General features: G+C 37.7%; 3 protein-coding genes across 3 annotated transcripts; all 3 read right to left on the reverse strand.

Annotated features, from left to right (window-relative positions):
- Positions 1 to 9195: 9195 nt before the first annotated feature.
- Positions 9196 to 10467, reverse strand: LOC116180668. Its single transcript, XM_031500773.1, has one exon. It carries the CDS (start codon positions 10465 to 10467, stop codon positions 9196 to 9198), a length of 1272 nt encoding a protein of 423 aa, XP_031356633.1.
- A 515-nt stretch (positions 10468 to 10982) lies between these two features.
- Positions 10983 to 11730, reverse strand: LOC116181149. Its single transcript, XM_031501427.1, has 2 exons — positions 11173 to 11730; positions 10983 to 11120 (listed from the first exon to the last, which is right to left on the reverse strand). The coding sequence occupies exons 1-2, from the start codon at positions 11692 to 11694 to the stop codon at positions 11097 to 11099; spliced, it is 546 nt and encodes a 181-aa protein (XP_031357287.1). The 5' UTR covers positions 11695 to 11730; the 3' UTR covers positions 10983 to 11096.
- A 317-nt stretch (positions 11731 to 12047) lies between these two features.
- LOC116180669 lies at positions 12048 to 14472 on the reverse strand. Its single transcript, XM_031500774.1, has 2 exons — positions 12157 to 14472; positions 12048 to 12065 (listed from the first exon to the last, which is right to left on the reverse strand). Exons 1-2 carry the CDS (start codon positions 14470 to 14472, stop codon positions 12048 to 12050), a joined length of 2334 nt encoding a protein of 777 aa, XP_031356634.1.
- Positions 14473 to 20059: the final 5587 nt, after the last annotated feature.

Raw genomic sequence — 20059 nt, forward strand, 5'->3', positions numbered from 1 at the left:
CCAACTACTAAAAAGAAAATGCGAAAAAAAATGGCATCAATTCCGAGATCAATTCAATGAAATGGGAATAAATCAGAAACTGTTAAAGATAGCTATAGGAACATGTAATATCAAAATATGCCAATTTCGATTCTCTATCTCATGCAATATTAAGAACATGGTCATTCCATTTAAAAAAACTGAGTTTATAGACTTTGAAGTTTCTTAAATTTGGATCTCCATAGGTGCGGTTGTATGCAACTTAACTTTGTTTTAAGTGCACTAAAAGAAAGCCCTATTCATTCTCTATTCACTGATAAAAATAGGTTGCCATGACTACAACCGTTTTCAAGTAATCAATTATCAAGGTACCATCTGCATCCGCCATTTTTTTTCTTAAAGTCAAAATAACTTAAAAACCATAAATGGCAGATATCGACATATGGGTATCAAAAGAACTGAAATTTCACGTAGAATCCAAAAATGCAATAAAAAATAGGGGTTGCCATTTAAAATAACGAAGTTACTATCTACTTCCGGTGTTTCCGGAAGTGCGGCCATTTTGAAAATATTTTACATCGATTCGGCCTTCAGAGTAACTCCTAAGTACAAATTTTCAAAAACCTACCTATTTTACTTTCCCAGAAACTTTTAACTAAAGCTCCCAAAAAAACACCCTGTATTGAAAACTGTAGGAGCAGTGGCGCCCTCGCATGGACGGACGGAGAAAGTGGTCATAATTGCGCCTTCCAACATAAGTTTAAAAATGCGCTAAAATCTAGGTTCTACCATTAAAAAAATAGAAAACATTTAAGAATAGTAAATCTATTAAAATAAAACAGATTGCAAGCTGTGCAAACAGATACCGCATTCACAGGCTTCATTCCGTTCTTCAGCCTGATAATTGTCATTACGACTAATTATACACGAAAATTGGGTAACCATTTTATCACAAAATTCCATTATAATTCGGATTAATGTTATAAGTTCATAAACACAAATTCAGCCCTATTTCTTTTGTACGATTTGTTTGTTTCTAATTCTTTTAGTAACTGCGTTGTAACTCAAAGTTGATTTTTTTTAATTGAAGTTACAATTTACCATGGTTTAAAAAAATTTATTGCTTTACGAGCTTTCCTAAAATGTATAATACATCATACTTATTTTCAAGAATAAGCTTTTTACAATAAATTTTGCTTATTAATACATCTTGCCTGAAAGATAATAACAAAAGTTTTTTTGTGGAAAGAGTAGCTAATTAGCTAACACTCCGCCCACTATAAAATAAAGACAATAATAAATAAATAAAAAGTTGGTTATTAAAAGGTCTAGAAACAAACGACTGACGACATTGGTTATCTACATTAAAAACTGATTGAATAATGCTAAAGCCATTTTGTTCTAGCTTCAACATTTTTCACTTTTTCTCTCTAGTGAAAAAACAAAAGACGGCAGCTTATTTCCGGCAAAGGTAATGGAATAAGCATAAAAAATAAGGACACGAGTACTAAAACCGTTTTCGTTTATCTGCGCTAATAAGAAAATTACCCACTTAATCCCATCGAAATTGGACCACACTGTACATAGTACGTACGGTACGTACCCACAGGCAGAAAAATTTTATTATTTAGAAGTTGCTTAAAATGATCTAAAATGTCGACATTTGATGAAATTTTTTCCAAAAAAACGGCGATGGCAATATCCAACTAACTGACACTACAGTGAGTATCTTCAGAAAAATTTGAATTACTCATTAACCTGATGAGCACAAAATTTTAAATTAGCAGCACAAATTAGCACAAAATGAGCACAAAATTATAGTAAAAGAAAATTTTGAAAATATCGATGTTGACACTCGAGCGTGAAGTTGTAGTGTCATCAGAAAAAGTTGAATTACTCATTAACCTGATGAGCACAAAATTTTAAATTGGCAGCACAAATTAGCACAAAATGAGTACAAAATTATGAGATACTTGGAACTTAATTCCTTTCAAGTCGACACTCCAACTTCACGGACCTGGTCAAATTTATAATTTGATATCTTGTTGCACTTGGGGTCACAAGCCAAATCCTTCCGGAGAGCTGCTAAGCAGCAAGAAGCAAATCCTGCGACAAATCCGCTCTTATCTCAGATAAATTATTTTTCTTAACATTCTGTTTAGCATCCCTTTTTTCCTTTTAGGTTTGCCGGATCAAATGCGAGTCCGATATTCCTTTCCTTTCTATACCCTTTCTTTTTATTATTGGAGGGTAGACATTCTGATTATAACAATGAAGAATCACGCCCAACTCTATGCAACAAATTGTCTAAATAACTCTTCGTATTTATCTGTCGGAATGTATAAGTACTTTCGCGCTATCTGAAACTGACAACAAATTACAGCCTAAATGAATAACCTCCACTTCCCTCAACCCTTTTGTCTCGAGTGTCGCACAATGCCACCCGTCCTTTATTCAAGACGCGCCTCTGTAAATAATTACGAATTAAACATCCCAAAGTGGGTGCGTTAGAAAGATAAACACGAACGAGAGACCCTTCTTGTTAACAAAAACTTTCAACTTTGCAGGAAAGTTGGAAGCGCGAAGAAGAAAAATGCCCGTTAGTGTCGGGTTTATACGTTTTTATTCTCAATATTTTGAGCGCTCAAGGGAAGGGTTGCCCGGAATCGATAACGGGTGCCTGCATGATACCCGGATCCGATAATTTTGTGTAATTATTTATTTATCGCTCTAGTTTATAATCTGATGCGAACAACCCTTTACGTTCTTTGTTGCTGAACGAGTGCTAATCCATGTGTATCTTTCAGGGGCGTTTAGGCTGTACGACGTCGACAACGATGGATATATAACTAGAGACGAAATGTATAACATCGTTGATGCCATCTACCAAATGGTGGTAAGTAAACAGACAATTCTCGCTTTTGCCGATCCTTTGTGAGACTATCTCTAGCTAAGAAACTTTATTTTTTAGTGTTGGGAGGCGGCGGCCTTACCAACTAAGCAATCGGGCCGCCTTATTTTTCGTCCCTGATATAAATGCGACAAACTAATTTTACTCACTACGAATTTACTCCCGTGCAAAACCTACAGTCACATTTAAAGTCTAAGATTAGGAGTTGCCATATTTGAAATCTAATAATTAGTAAAGGTTTTGAAATTCCAAAATTTCTACTTTCTTTAATTACTTTAATTACGATGGAATTAAGAGGTTTTACGGTATTCAGGCTTTTTAAAACCTTGCTTAAAATCCTTAGAATTCCGCCCTTGAGGGAAAAGTATTTTTAAGCATGAAAACCGAAATCAAAACTAGCAACGATATTCGCTTGTACCACCGAGGCATTGACCATCAAGTAAGGTCCGTCTAGAAGCCAAACAATGTTTTTAACTGCAAAGGCTCCTTCCTCCACTTATTCTACCACTAACACCAAACGTGGGCAAGCCACGACGACCTCCTAGTCATTTTATGTAAAGTAAAATTCTATTATAGCTGGGAGATTATGAACAAAATTCGTCGGTACATGCTCATTTGCCTCTGGAACCCCCTTTAGGGGAGTTTACCTACACAAATGTTGATTGCTAATGACTGGACCATTTTTTTGGACTATACTAAGCTCCACGGTTACTGAAAGACTTTGAGAATATTTGGTGTCGGCCAGTGGGGTGCAGGTAAGCCCATAAGAATAGGGGTTGCCTACCAATTTCCAATTCCAATTTTCGCCTTGTGATCGGCCTCTTAGTCGTTGATCTGATGCTAACTGAAAGGGCCCAGTTTATACCCCTGAGTGCCATAAACACTTTATGCGATTTAATTACTTACCTTTGCGGGTAATTATGCCGCTATGGAGCTAAAACACTGAAAAAAATCACACAAATATAGAAATCGGCTAGTTGGTGCCCTAGGTGCCTGAATGGGTAGGCAATCCTTACTTATATAGGCCTCTCAGTGGTCGACCCCAATTATTCTAAACGTTTTTCAGAACCATGTAGCTTCGTATAGTCGAAAAAAGTGGCCCAGTCTTTAGCAATCAACATTTGTATAGGCACCCCCATCCCTAACGAGGATTCCAGAGGCAAATGAGCAAATTTTCATATCTTTATTCAAAAGTGCGATCTTTATTTCATTTTAGGTCAAGCACTCAGACTATTAATTGAAGCATTTTCCATATTCTGCACCATTTTTTTGTCATTTTTGTTTCGTTCTCACCCAGTTTGAGAACATGTTTTTTTAACTCTTAGAGTACTGACTCACTTTCTGTTCCGTAGGTTACCAACAAGGGTCTTCTGGAGACCCCACTAATTTGTTCTGCTTTGAGGTACAAAAACGAGTCCTAAGTAAAATTTTTAATTAGTTGGAACGTACAAAAGAGAACGGTTGTAGTGTACCTAACCCCCATGTTCTACGCTAACTTCCCACTACAAGAACACGGCAACGTTTAAAAATGGCCACCCGAATGGCTATTTCCTCCAAAACTAAACAAGGTCCCGATTAAATTTGAAAAGTGCCACGTGATAAAACATGTAAGGCAGGGCCCCCTTACGTTAGTTGTAAACAACGCTTTGACCTGAAGCACAGTAGGGAAGGAACGTAAAATTGTGAAAAGTTTGTTTAATAATGATCATAATATTATTATGATTGTGAAAACCCGGAAATTTAGTTGATGTACATTAACATAAGCAAAGCAATCAAAGCCAAAAGGTACTCTCGCAAAAGTAACTGCTAAGGGTAAAAAGAGTACGGCGTAGAAAAACCTCGCAGTTTGATTAATACAGTCCAAAAGTTAGTTAACAGAATAATTTGTAAAATTTGGAAAAGTTTAAGTAGTAGTTAACAAAGATAGTAAATGCATATATGTATACACAATGTTGGTTACACTCAAGGTTAAAAACAAATTTTGGGAACAAAGGGTCAGATAAGAGCAGGTACCTAAATTCTGCGAAACACACACACAGGATGTGACTCATCTCTGGTGCAATAAATAATAATAATAATAATGCTTTATTTGCCCAACAGGAACACCCATTTACAGGACAAACGCGACAATACATAAAGAAAAGTTATTAATTCTAAATTAGTAATAAACAAAACAAAATAAAAAGAGAAAAAACTACTCAGCAGAAACAAATAATACAAAAAAAAAACAAATATGATTTGAAAATAAAGTATGCCAAGATATTAGGAATTATTTAGACGCTATTTCAAAAATATAGAAAATAAAATAAAATCTTTTTTTAAAAGCAAGATGGAAAATTACATGGCCTTATAAGCAAATTTAACTAGAAACGAGATATGTAATAATTACGAATCGTAACTCATTTATCGTACATAGGTTCTAAACTGAAGACCTTTGATTAGCGTAATCCCGCTCCGGCAAGATAGTTAACCCGCCCCTGGTTTCGGGGTTTCGAGCTTACAGTTGAATGTCGAAGACAATCCGGGAATTAGGTGTCGTAACTCAATTTTGACTACAGTTTTTACCACCCCCGTGACTGCTTCATTCACGGAGAAAATTGTTAGTTACAAACAACAAGTCAGTAAATATATCAACCGAATCGGTACATTTCCACATATTAAAATAAAATGATCAAAACTTATATGAATGTTAGTTCAGGGACAAGACCAAGTAATTAATATCAATAAACATAAATTAAGCAAGCATTACACCAAAAATGTAAACAATTAGAAACAAAAGGATAACGGTATTAAATATGTCACTCTGCATTGCGGTACATTTCAAAAATGAAGATTGAAACACAAAAAATATAAAATGCGGAATACAAAACACAAATACGATACAAAGAAATGCAAAAATTACTACCTGCATTAAATAACACAAAATAACAACAAACATTTACAGAGCGACGCGTTTAAGACAAGATGCCAAAACGTAACCGTCGTTTGTGCTTTCCAGATGGCGCAAATCGCTTTCCCCTGCTAAAAATTGCATGCTTGCCAACTCTCAAAAATGTGTGCATCGTCGCAAGTTGTATATACATGGTGGAACCTCTGAGGTTTAGATACTAATAGGCAAAGCTCAAAAACCAGGGAATCAGAAATTGAGAGTCTATAACGGAGAATCGAAAATCGAAGATTGAGATTGTGGAATCGGCAATCCGGAGTCAGTAATCCGGAGCTTCGGTAATACGGAGTTAGGAATAAAAGCTAAGAGCCAAAGCTTACATTTACAAGACTCGAATCCGAACATTCGCGACTCAAGACTCGCTCAAGAATCGTAACCAGAGATTCAAATCTAATATTCTCAACTTGCTTCAGCTTCAGGACACAAACCACCCTTTTTCCAGTTAGAGATCGGAGATCTGGGAACTGATACGAGATGCAAGACTCAAGAGTCTTGAAACTCGAGGTTTAAGACTGGAGACTCGACACCTTAGACTGGAGCCTTAAGGTCAACACCCAATACTGACTATTCAAAGTACTTAACACAAAGCTGGAATATCCAAAATTCAAGATTCAAGGCTCAAAATTCAAGACCCGGAATTCAAGGTTGAATACTCAAGGCGCAAGAGAAAACACTCAAAGGCTCAACAACGAGGACACAAAACTCGAGAAAAAATAGTGAAGACTAAGACTCAAGACTCACGAAACGATATCAATAGTTCAAGAGTCAATAGTCATTTGTCAAAACCCAAAATGATTCTCGTTTTAACGTTCAAAATTCATAACTTAGGGCTTAAGACTTAAAACTCAAGATTCGAGGCCCAACACCTTATATTCAAAGACTCAAGATGCAAGACTCAAGATTCAATGCTCAAGAATTAAAGCTCAAAGCTCGTTAATGAATATTCAAATTCCGAGAATAAAGATTCAAGATTCATGACACGAGGTACCAAGATTCAGAAATCGTTAAATACTAAATAGTAGTGATGCAACTGAAGCAGAAGTGGAAACAGAAGAGGAAGCGGGCTATAAATTTGATAATCAGAGCGCACCTGGTCAATCAAACTGCACTTTGCCATATTTGAAAAATTACTGTACATTTCCGTTGTATAAAACAGCGGAATCGAAGGAGGAAGAGGAAGCGAAAAAGTATGCGGAACCTCTGCACTTGCGGAAGCGGAAGCAGAGGTCTATTACATCACTACTGAATAGTCAGAGCTCAAGGATCGGGTATCAGAAATTGAGAGTCTATAACAGGGAATCGAAAAATCGAGGATTAAAATTCGGAAATTGGGAATGTTGAGTCAGGAATCCAGATATTTAGTAATACGGCGTTATAACTCAAGGCCTAACAGTCAAAGCTTTAGATTGAAGGTTACAATTTCAAGACTCATATCCGAAGACTCGCGACACAAAACTCAAACTTCAGATTCGCAACTTGAGATGAGAGATGCAAGACTCAAGAGTTGATGTATGTATGTATATGTTATACGATTACTAAGCCATCTATCACTGTCTATGAACACTGCACAAGTGCACATCAATAAAATATAAAATTTACTGACAAAAAAGAATTGGCGTAGGTGACCAACAGAGGTCGCTGAATGACCCTACGGCAATTTTCTTTAATGACTTTGTTAAAAAGTAAAGTAAAATAAGAGCATGCACAGTGGAGTGTAAGAGAAGGGTTATTTAACATTTAGCTAAACAAAAGAACCCCAGCGCAAAAATAAAGGAAAACTGTGGAGAAAACTTTTCTTTTTGGGGTCTCTGAGACACCTCTGTTGGTACTCTAAAAGCTAAAGGGTCTGTTCTAATCCTGTACCAGTTTTTTGCCCGTTCACAACATGCTTAAAGGAGGGTAAACTCCCTTTTTTGAAATAAAATTGATAGATTTTTAAATACATCGGGAGTACAATTATTAGATCGGATCGGCCTCCTTACACTGATACGGAGAACGTAAATCCTGAACTTTCTCACTGTAAAAACTCCTCCGACAACGGGTACGTTTGTCATTAACGGGGTTTAGGAATGAGTGTGGTCTCTATTTTTATTGACAAAAAAGGAAAAATTTGTTTACTAAACCAGACGTTTTATCACTCTAAATAGACAGGACGATAACTTTAATTTATGCAGGTAAAGACATTAAAATTAGTATAAAATTAATATTGTTGTTTTACCGAAGTTAGTTTCCCAATGTTAGGCGAAAATGAGCATTAAAACTTCACAGTCGTGCTTCAGCTCGGTCAACGAAGTAATCCGCAGTATACATAATCCGTTTGAGGTGGGTTAGGTGTCACATGAAGCGCGCTTAATTAATTATGAATTTTAAGACTAGTCTTTAATTTTTATGATGACCGAAAGTCGAGAAAGTTTTAATTTTTGAACGCTTTCTTACGAACCCGTCGGGCGAGCTGGAAACCCAGCGTTCCCTTCCAGTATTTGGGGGTTCCTAATAAAAGATATGAGCTCGGTTTAGAGGGGATTCTTTTGGATAGTATTGTTGTATTCTCAAATTTTGCATTTTTACCGCTAGTCCGTTTTCAAAAGACTAATAGCAACCGTTTGATATTTTCCTGAGGAAGTCGGCGGAAAGAGGCGACTGAAGCTTCGAGTTCTTTGGCAGCTAATGCGATTTGGCCGTCTGCTGATATAATTAACAATTTTGCAGAGGCAATACGAACGGTTCGTAAAACCTCGCGGGCGCTTACGTGTCCTTTGAGAGATCTTGAAGCTTGGAAACCGAGTTTTTCTGCCGTCCTTAGGGGCGCACTCGTTGAATCAAAATTGTACCGAAATCGATATTCCAACGAATGTGTAGCAATGCAATTCTATTGATAGCACTCGTCCTGAATTTCATCCCCTTTACCGACTCGTCCTAATATTTTTATTAAACATATCGATCCGGTTGCCAGCAATGTAACATCGGCCACTTTGTAAGAGACCGCTGAGAATAAAAACGTTATTTCTCAATAGCGCGTTCCGAAAACCCCTCCTGTTTTTCATTCAATGGAATGGAATTTAGCTCGTAAATTGCCTCGAAATTTGTCTGATAAAATCGACCAATGTCGAGATTATTCCGGAACTCATTAACAATGGATGGTTTCGATGTTGTTATAATTATGCCCTTATTAAGCACTCAAATAAAGCAATGTTAAGGATCTCGTTATATTTTGACAAAATTTCAAAATAATATTAGAACATCTGTTTTTTTTATAAACAATATGCCAACTAAATTACTATATAAATGTATGGCACGATATGAACGATATAACATTCTCCCACCTTTTAAGTGTAACTTAAAATAGAAATCACAAGAATTAAAGATTTAACCTATTTGGTTTCTTCACCAATCTTCCAAGTCTTGTCTTTACTTTTATATCCTCTGCTGGCTCTGACTTATTGTCCGACTCCAGACTCTTAATGGGTCGCACAATCTCTTTTTCAGACTCTCCTTTTCCGATAACTAAATCTACTTCTAACGGGTAAATACGTTGAATTGGCCTCGACAATTCTCCTTTAGCTGTGCGTAACTTGGCTACACGACACACCCCATCTTTTCCTGGATACAATTCCAAAATTCTTGCTAAAGGCCAATCTGCTCTCTTCTGATTATCGTCACCAATCAAAACCAATTCACCGACTCTAAGGTTTCTCGTGGCTTTATTAGAATTTGCAGCGTAGAACAAAGAACCCAAATATTCAGAGCGAAAACGCTGACGTAAGTCTTTGGTTAACTGCTGACGATATTTCAAGTTTCGGCATAAATGTTTACGGGCAATATAATCACAGTCAGGAATGCCGATTTCCGGTACTTCTTGCAGAAACATGGATGGAGTGAGTGGAGCTAAATCGTTACTATCAGCGCTCAGATATGTAATCGGCCGAGCATTGATGACAGCTTCACAATCTATCAGCACCGTAATTAACTCTTCATACGATAACGAAATTCGTCCTAGTACTTTTCTCAATAACTGCTTTAACAGACGAATTAGCCTTTCCCAAAATCCACCCCACCATGGAGCTGAAGGAGGGTTGAATCTCCATTCTATTTTGTATGCAGAACCTCGTTCCTGTATCTTATCCCAGTCTAACTTCTTGAAAAGGTTCCCTGCTCCAACCAGATTAGTCCCCTGATCGCTATAAATGCAGGATGGTCGTCCACGAGCTTTCTGTCCTTCCTGTAAGTATAAAGGACCTGCGAGGTCCACACCTACGACCTCAAAGATTGCAGCATCTCGTACTCTATTTAGCGGTAGCGGCGGAGTGTTCACTTCGACTTTAGTGGCGTTATACCTCTGGCACTTTACACACGATTTTATAACCGTTCTAACTGCTCGCCTGGCTGACAAAACCCAATACTCTTCGCGGATAACATTTATGGTGGTTTGTACTCCTGCATGGTACAAATCTTCATGACGTTGTCGGATCAACCTTTTTACCATTTTATGTTCAGGGCTTAACACTACTGGGCACCTGAAATTATAATTATCAGTACTATTAAACACTTTGGTCTTTAGACGAATAACGCCGTCATCGTCTACAAAAGGGTTAAGTGTTTTCAATCGCGAATCGTCAACACCTTCGAACATTTCTGTCTGTAAACTCTTTAACAACAAAACTTCAGCTGCACATATTTCCCTTACTAATAAAGGTCCAGAAACACGAACATTGTTAGGAACGTGACGTTTATAAACTTGACGTTTAGGAACTTGACTTTTAGGAACACGACAATTATTCACAAAACGTTTAGACCACGCGATACACCGCACGACGGTATGATAACTAGAAACATCGGGATACCACGAATTGTCTTTGATTGAAGTTAACTGTCTTGATAGAAGTACGGGCACAGCTTCTTCTTTTTTGGTTTTCACCAATCCTTTTTGCTGTTCTCTAGCTACCTCCGTTTCATCAACTTCGTCTGGTGACTTTGGCCATTCTTCTGAATGTTTCTTTAACCATAAAGGGCCCTCCCACCATTTCGATGCTAACAATTGCTTAGCTGAACATCCTCGGGAAGGTAAGTCCGCCGGATTTAATTCACCTGGTACAAATCTCCAGCAACTCCACTCCACCAACTGTCGTATCTTTGTAACTCGATTTTTCACAAATACATTCCAGTTTCCGTCTCGTAGAATCCACGATAGTACAGTTGTGGAATCTGTCCATATGTACACTTGAACATTCTGGTATTGTAACTCTTGAATTACAAAATTAGTCAACCTGGCGCCAATAGTGGCCGCTAACAACTCTAATCTAGGAATCGTGGTTGACTTCGTAGGCGCTACTCTTACCTTGGCTGTAATCAATTGAACTGTAACTCCTTGAGACGATGCTGCTCTCAAATAAACGGCTGCAGCATAGGCTTTGCCGCTAGCATCACAAAACGTGTGTATGCTCAATCCATCTTCTGTCACTGAATTAGTAATTAATCGGCGCGGTATTTCCAATTCTTTTAACGACTGTAACTGCTCTTTCCAATTAACAAACTCTTGTCTAACTGGTTCATCCACTTCTGTATCCCAGTCTAGACCCCACAGCCACGTTCGTTGCAACAACAGCTTAGGAAGTAGCATAACCGGACATGTAAAACCAATCGGATCAAATACCTTATTCGTCGCCGACAGAATACTTCTTTTAGTAACTTTATCTTCTTTTTGGGTGTTGAGTATCGACGGATTAATGCACAATGTGTCTCGTTCCTTGTGCCACACAAGTCCAAGAACGTTCGTTTCTTTTCCACACTGTTGTCCGGTAAATTCCCAACCTCTGAGCGTAAACTGTCCTTCTGACATGATAGAAGTCGCTTCTGTCATAAATGTTGTCAGTTCAACTTCATTATCCACACTCGTTACACAATTGTCCACGTAAAAACTGCGTAACAATTTGGACACCACATTCTGGTCAGACGATTCCTTATCCACAAATTTTTGTAAATGGAATCTTATAACTGCTCCCAACAAAAAAGGACTGCTCGATACTCCGAAAACAACTCGTGCATGTCTCCATTCAACCATCTCTGTCGCTCGTGGATCGGACCACCAAAGAAACTTCAAATAATTTCGATCCCTTTTAGCGACACTTATCTGCAAAAATGCCTTTTGTATATCAGATATTACTCCAAAATTCCTTTTTCTAAAATCCAAAAGTATTTTGGGAATCAATTCTATCAAATTCGGTCCGGTTTCTAAACATAAGTTTAGGGAATTTGAGTTATCAGTTTTCGCCGATGCATTGAATATTGGTCGCAATTTAGTGGTGCTATCTTCTTTTACTACGTGCCGATGCGCCAGATAGTGTCCTTCTTGATTGAGACATTCTTTTGGAACAAGCTCAATTATTCCTTCTTTGGACCATTCTTGCAAAACGTTGTGATAGTCCAACAAGCGATTTTCCAATTGTAACTTTTTTGTAAGCGAAAATAATCTTCTCTCTGCATGTCTTCTATTGGACGACAGCGGTAAATGTTCTTCAGTCCAAGGGAGTTCTATCTCATAGCGGCCTTCTTCATTTACTGTCACTGTCTCTAGAAACCGCTCTACAACTTCCTTTTCTCGCGTCTCCTTTGATTTCTGACTTGCCAAGTCCTTTATACCAATAGTCTCAAGATCCCAAAAGTTAGCAATATCACGATCTTGAATTAACAGAGAAATCACAATTAAAGTTATATCATTTCGTTTGGAAGTAGTAACAGGTAATTTTCCCATTAATGTCCATCCCAATAAAGTCTCTAATGCTACGAGCCCATTGTCTAATTGCACACGCTGTCCAGTCAACAATTTACCAGCTATGTCAGCTCCAATTAAAATACTAATCTGTTCTACGGATGAGCCAACATCTGATAGAAAAATACCTTGTTTTTCCAATACCTGCATGTTCGACATAAATTTAACAGCGGGAATTTTATCACAAATATTCTCTTGACTTTTGGCTTCAAAAGTACAAGCGTAACTACCATCGACACTACGTAAATGTAGTCGGTACACATGATGTTTTTGAGGTCGTGTCTTAACTCCACCGAAAAGAGTGTGTGTAATTTCTTCCTCTCGTTCTGAATGATAACCCATAGTAACCGCATCCGCTTCGCGTATATAGGAATTTTGGGACCCAGTGTCAATTACGGCGCGCACTATCTGTTCCCGTTTACCTTGAAGAAGTGTCACTGTCAATGTCATTAAACAAACTTCAGGAACATTTAAAAAATAAGCCAGATTCTGTTCTATTGTAGTAGCTTTTTCCTTCTCAGCTTTCGGAGGTTGATCTGTCGATTTATTATTCGCCAGGCTTCTACACATAACCATGACGTGACGTTTAGAACACCATTGACACTTAAGCTGGACCCTGCACCGTCGAAAACTATGGCCTTGTTTCAAGCAATTAAAACAGCAATTCTTATCTCGAGCTACCTTTTGACGTTCATCCAAATTCATAGACCGAGCTTTGTCGCAGTCAGCGCTAGAATGATCACCATTACAAAAGATACAAATCTCATCTTTTGATTTTGTTGTCAAAAGACCCATTGCCGTTGGAACAATCTTTTGTTCTTTCTTGGATTTGTCAGCTTCACTCGCCTTCATTTTCTCTGAGGACCTCTCGCTTTTGTTCAACAAGCCAAAACCATCAGTGGCCAGCCGTATTTTTTCCTCAGCTTCTACTTCGGTACCGATAAACTGCATTAACGCTTCGAGTTTCTCTTTGCAGTCTTTTGCTTGTCTCGACTCCGTTGTACGTTGCCACGTTCTTAACAATTCCTCAGGTAACGCAGATTCTACCAATGGATATAACATAGCAGCACATTTATCTGTAGTAACTCCCAATGTTGCTAACGCCTGCATATGTGACTCAAGTTTGTCATACAAGCTACCTAACGCATCGCGGTTAATGCCCCGTTTGGCATTCTGCAAAACTAGTGTTAACAGTTCGCGAATATACACTTCCACTAACAAATCTTCACGTCCAAAGCGATTTTTTAAACTGTCTACAGCTTTTGCGTAATTATCACCAGTAGGTGGAAAGCGTGCAATTAACTCAGCAGCTCTCGAACCGGGAACCATCGCCGCAATTAAATATTCAAATTTGTCTTCGGTAGACATTTGTGCGTCAAGATCGATTTTTTGAAATTGTCCCCAGAACCGTAACCACTCGCGAGTAGAACCACCAAACTTTATCAAGTTAATAACCGGTAGTTTCATTTTCTTGGCTGTAACCGGTATATTAATTACGCCTGTTGTCGTTCCTCCAGGAGTAGATTGCACTGATGCAGAACTGGGTGAAGGCTCAAGAAGTTGCAATGTCTCTTCTACCGCATATTTACCCGTTAGAAATTTACGGGTGTACTTTTCTGCTTCATCCATATCTACGGTTAAATTCTCCTGCGAAATTTCTTCATCAGCTGACATTCGGCAGTGTAATCCCTCAGTTGTCTTTACTAACGTCTCATATCTCTCCTGTAATAATTGCCAAGATATTTTCACTTCAACTACCTTAGTACTATCTCCAGCTAAAAGAACCTCTAATGCGTTGTACGCTTTCGTAAACGCCTGCCGGGAAGAAGTACGAAGTTTTTTAAGTTGTTCCATATCCAGTTGCTCCATTTTCCAAAAACGTTTTCTCAGAACAAAACTCACGCAAAAAATGTCCTGTCACGGTCGCCAAATGTTATAATTATGCCCTTATTAAGCACTCAAATAAAGCAATGTTAAGGATCTCGTTATATTTTGACAAAATTTCAAAATAATATTAGAACATCTGTTTTTTTTATAAACAATATGCCAACTAAATTACTATATAAATGTATGGCACGATATGAACGATATAACAGATGTAAACCACAGGTGAAATAATTAGATTTGTAACATGACTCCAAAGTTAACTTTTACATTAGGCTTGTAACTTTGTCAGTGTAAATATGCCGGGGGTCTAATTATATAATTAATTATGGGGAAGCTTTGTGCGATGATGTTGTTTCTAGGGCACGTTATGTTCCACTCGACCTTTCTTAAGTTACATACGTAATGACGAAGCGGCTTTTTTGGCTAGGTAAATTACATATTGCACTAAAACTGATTTTCAACACTTGGGTTGAAATTGAGTTGGACTAATCTTGAAGACATTAGGGTCTGTTCTTTCAGAAGCACAATTTCCATGTGTGGGACAGCCTAGTTAATTAATTATTTTAATAAAGAATAGGGGGGGGGGGGGGATTCGCTTTTTGGTCACTGGGGTAGGGTCAAAGTGGTTCACGTTCACGTTTGAATTTTACGTGTGAAATTGAAAAGAAATCGTTGCTCAATTACGGCGGAAGAAATTCGGTTTCTGCAATTAAGTTAGTGAGGGTGTTGCCAGTGTTGGTATTTATTTTGGCACCACAAGAAAAGCGGTTAATCGTTTTTCGTTCTCATAAAAGAAAGACGTAATCGCGGTCAAGGACAAACTAAATCAGCGCGCCAGTATATATGTAGAGTTATTGTTAAACACTCAGAACAGATTCCTTGCATACTTTTCTGAATTCCTCCCTGGTAAATCAGTCATGTTCTATATGGTTCTCCCTGTGGTTCCCTGTTGCACTTTTTAATCACTTTTTTTAGTGATACTCCTGGTAACCATTTTCCGTCTGTTTCTTTCGATTTTTTCTGGTAACCTTTTTGGAAAGACACTTCAAAACCTAAAAGTTTTTAAAGAATTCCAAAGATTCTTAACGATATACGAAAATGCTCAAGCGCTCTTAAGGTTACTAGGGATTATTAAAACCTTGAAGACCCTTAACATGCCAACACCCTAATAGAAAACTTAATGTCGGCGAAACAAACCCTCAATGACTTTTGAAAACTCTTTGAGATCATTGGTGCTCCTTATAACGCCGTTAAGGACCTATAAAACCCCATAAAAAGTAATAAACGTTCTGCCTTTAAAGAGACGGGGACGTGTCGAGGACTGTAAGAGCTTATGAAGAAGGTTCATACTTCATCAACGAAAGATATCCTAATAAGTACGTATTAGTACTGTGAAGGCTCTATCGATTTTTTTAACGTATTCCATGCTCTCCCCCCACCCCCCAACCATTAATTCCAGTTACGGAAACTACGCTTAAAGGGAGGTTTTTCGAACTTTTCTTTAAATCTTTGTCTTTGTTAAATCTCCTTTAAAGTTGCCATTAGGGTGATATGGGCTCTATACATTTTTAGAGAATGGGATACCACCGGGGGGCTGGGGGTATGGAACACACCCCAGGAACACATTACAGGAATGACAGATTTCCGAAAATTAGTGTTAGTGTTTTGAAGGCTGTAAACGGGAGATTCATCGAATCTGTTCTTCCTAGGGAGTCCATACCTCCAGACTACCTGGGGTTATACTCTCCCCCAAGTGGTCAAAAATTGTCAACACACTTATGATAACTTGCCAGGGAGAGCTATCAATTTTTTGAATGGAACCTACCCCCTACCCCCCCCTTGCTCATTAATAGCTCCACCACACAACGATGACCATACCTCGAGGAAGGTTTATCGAATTCTTCGTATTCGTGAAATCTACATGTAAAAATGCCATTAGGGTGATATGAGCTTTAAACGTTTTGGTAGATGGGATACCACCGGGGGGGGGGGGGGGTATGGAACGCCCCCCCCCCTCCCCGTCGAGAGACACAATTAAGGAATGAAAGACTTCCAATATTAGTATTAGTGTTGTAGACGCTGTGGGCGGGAGTTTTTTTTCGTTACCTCCCCAGACCCCCCTATATACGTTATACGTTTAAACTCTTTATCACTATGGTCATTTGTCAGAGAGGTCAATCAATTTTTATTTTTTTTTAAGTATTCCATACCTACCCCCTTCCCATTAATGGATTTACCACAAAACGATGACCACAACTCGAGGAGGTTTATCTACCCTTTCTTTCTAGGATCTTTGTACTTAATTCAATATTCATATCTAGTTGCCTGGTCTGGGGGTATGGAATAAGTTGTGAACCCCATGTTAAAAACCTTTAGAAGTATGATCCTTTATCACGGAGAGCAATCGATTTTGAAAGGTATTCCCCACCCCCTTCGCATTAGTGCCACCACCATAAAAGTTACTTTCTAAGATTTTAGTTTTCTCTAAATCTCCCTATAAAGTTGCCATTATGGTGTTATGGACTATTAACGTTTTGGTGCAGCGGATACCACCAAGAGTTTGGAAGGTATTGAATACCCCCCCCCCCCTCCAGAAACGGATTTCAGGAATGAAAATTTTTCAGGTATTGAAGGCTGTACACGGGAGATTCCTCGAATCTTCTCTCCGCTAAAATTTTCAGCACTCGTTTGGTCATTTATCAGGGACAGGAATCGATTTTTCTTGTTTGAGCCCTCCCCCTCCACCCCCTACCCATTAATGCCCCCATCACAATATGATGACTGATAAAAGACTTTTAAGATCCCTTAAACCCCCTCGAAAGCACTTAAAGATCCTTTGGCCCTTTTCCAATATTTTGCTGTAATCAAATGAAGGGCTTCTAATGTTTATAGGAAACCCTTGGAATGTCTGGAAGGCCTTTGAAAGTTTATGGAGGCCTAAATGCCTTAAAAGGATTTAATAGTTATTTACATAAAAGTTCGGAAAATGATACATTACTGGCGAGGAAATATTGAAGTACAAGGCTCCTTTGGGGCCGAGTACTTTAAATTCCGAGTCAGGTAATGTAATTTTACTGACGAGTTTTGTATTAAATTTTACCCGAAATCGCATTTTAATATAAAATTTCAATTTTCGTATAGAACTTTTGATTAACGTCAATGTGTCAGTGATGACATAAGTCATTATAGTGTCACAAATGCGGCCGGTAAAGTGACAGTGCGGCCAGCAAAGTGACAAGCGACAGGAAACTCTGCCTCTGTTATGGAAACTCAAATTTCCTGACAGAAAGTAGGCATGAAAATGAAGGTTTCAGGACGATTTTGGGTAAAAGTGTCTTGCAGGCTCTTAAAAGCTTGTAGGCTATCTGAAAAGTCCTGCAATTTACTTAATGGCTCGTAAATAATAATAATAATAATAATAATTTCCTGATAGCGTTGGCTATTGTGCCCATCAATAGGTATGTTGGTAAGTACGAATTACATTATCCCTAGATGTCCAATGTACGTGTGTGATTTTTTTTTTTTTTTTTTTTTTTTTTTTTTTTTAATGACCCTACATAACTTCACCAGACACAGACACTAATCGTTACTTGTTTTAATCCGTGCGATTAGTTTAACCAGGCTAGACCTGAGTTCTCACAAGAAACACCGATAATAATAATAATAATAATAATAATAATAAACACAGACACAGACACTGATCGTTACTTGATTTTAATCCGTGCGATTAGTTAACCAGGCTAGACCTGAGTTCTCACAAGAAACACCGACCATAATAATAATAATAATAATTTTTTTTTTTTTTTTTTTTTTTTTTTTTTTTAAGGACCCTTACATAACTTCACCAGACACAGACACAGACACTAATCGTTACTTGATTTTAATCCGTGCGATTAGTTAACCAGGCTAGACCTGAGTTCTCACAAGAAAACCGACCATAATAATAATAATAATAATAAACAAAGACAGGTCCATCCAATAAAGTTACACGCCCTAGCACATTTAAAAAACACAAAACTCCTTCTTCACAGAAACACACCACATTTTCACAACCCACTCGTATTCAACCGAAACGCAAAAACCTTAACAGAACTACAGGCTCACAACATACTAAAATATCTCCACCAAAAACCCAAGCAATTTCACAAATACAACCTCAAGAACAAAGAAACATCATAAATACAAGTAACGCAACATGCACTACAAAGACAGGTCCATCCAATAAAGTTACACGCCCTAGCACAGTTAAAAAACACAATACTCCTTCTTCTCAGAAACAACCCACTAGTATACAACCGAAACGCAAAAACCTTAACAGCACCACAGGCTCACAAAATACTGCAATATCTCCACCAAAAACCCAAGCAACCTCACAAATACGACCTCAGGAACAAAGAAACACCATAAATACAATTAAAAAACAAAACTCCTTCTTCACAGAAACACACCACGTTATCACAACCCACTCGTATTCAACCCAAACGCAAAGCCAAAAAAACACTTACACAATAAACTCCATTTAATAAAATTACAGGAATTATTATAATGATTTTTTTTGTTTTGTTTTGTTTTCCTCTTTCCTGATAGCGTTGGCTACTGTGCCCATCAATAGGTATGTTGGTAAGTACGAATTGCATACTATCCCTAGATGTCCAATGTACGTGTGTGATTTTTTTTTTTAAGGACCCTACATAACTTCACCAGACACAGACACAGACACAGACACTAATCGTTACTTGATTTTAATCCGTGCGATTAGTTAACCAGGCTAGACCTGAGTTCTCACAAGAAACACCGACAATAATAATAATAATAATGATTTATTGTCCAACAGATGTTTGTACATCCAATTACAGAACAATTACAGAAATTAAATATGGCATGATTGAAAAATAAACATAATGTACTATAAATTGATTATCAAAAAAAAAAAAATAAATAGATATTTAAATGTAAGGAGACATATATATCTACGAAATGACAAACCAATTAAAGATTAATGAAATAGATTAATTACATCTGATAATGAGCAGATATTTAAATCACATTGTGTGCAGTATTGATTACAATTTTGTGACATCAAACACACTGGCGATTTTAACAGCAAGTTCGTTCTGGGTGTCGGATTAAGAAAAACTAACGGATAGCGACTAGTACGAGGCGGAACATGAAAGTTAAATAGGGACAGTACGCTAGGACAATCAATACGGTTATGTAATAGACCATGGGTAAATTTAAGACTATTGCAAATACGTCTTTTCTCCAATGATTGCAGATTAAACCGGCTAAGCAGTTCATCATAGGGACAACCTCTAGCCGGATAGACACCATCTTGCTTAAACGAAACGTACTTCATAAATCTTCTTTGAATTTTCTCAATTGAGATAATGTGGGTCCTATAGATCGGATACCAGATAAGATCACAGTAATCCAATTTGGGCCTTATTAAAACACAATACAAGGACAACAACGTATCAGTATTTTTAAACGGTTTACTATTACGAATTATGAAACCCAATGTTTGTATAGCTGACGCAGAAATAGCTTGAATGTGGTTTGAAAAATTTAA

The sequence above is a fragment of the Photinus pyralis genome, unplaced genomic scaffold (assembly GCF_008802855.1).
Source record: "Photinus pyralis isolate 1611_PpyrPB1 unplaced genomic scaffold, Ppyr1.3 Ppyr1.4_LG9, whole genome shotgun sequence".
NCBI classification, from domain to species: domain Eukaryota; kingdom Metazoa; phylum Arthropoda; class Insecta; order Coleoptera; family Lampyridae; genus Photinus; species Photinus pyralis.

Coding starts and splice junctions, on each gene's coding strand:
- LOC116180668 (XM_031500773.1), bottom strand. CDS start 10,467: ATGTTCGAAGGTGTTGACGATTCGCGATTGAAAACACTTAACCCTTTT.
- LOC116181149 (XM_031501427.1), bottom strand. CDS start 11,694: ATGACAGAAGCGACTTCTATCATGTCAGAAGGACAGTTTACGCTCAGA. Junction 11,121..11,172: donor TTCAATTGATTACAGCCAAG/GTAAGAGTAGCG, acceptor TAGAGTTGTTAG/CGGCCACTATTGGCGCCAGG.
- LOC116180669 (XM_031500774.1), bottom strand. CDS start 14,472: ATGGAGCAACTGGATATGGAACAACTTAAAAAACTTCGTACTTCTTCC.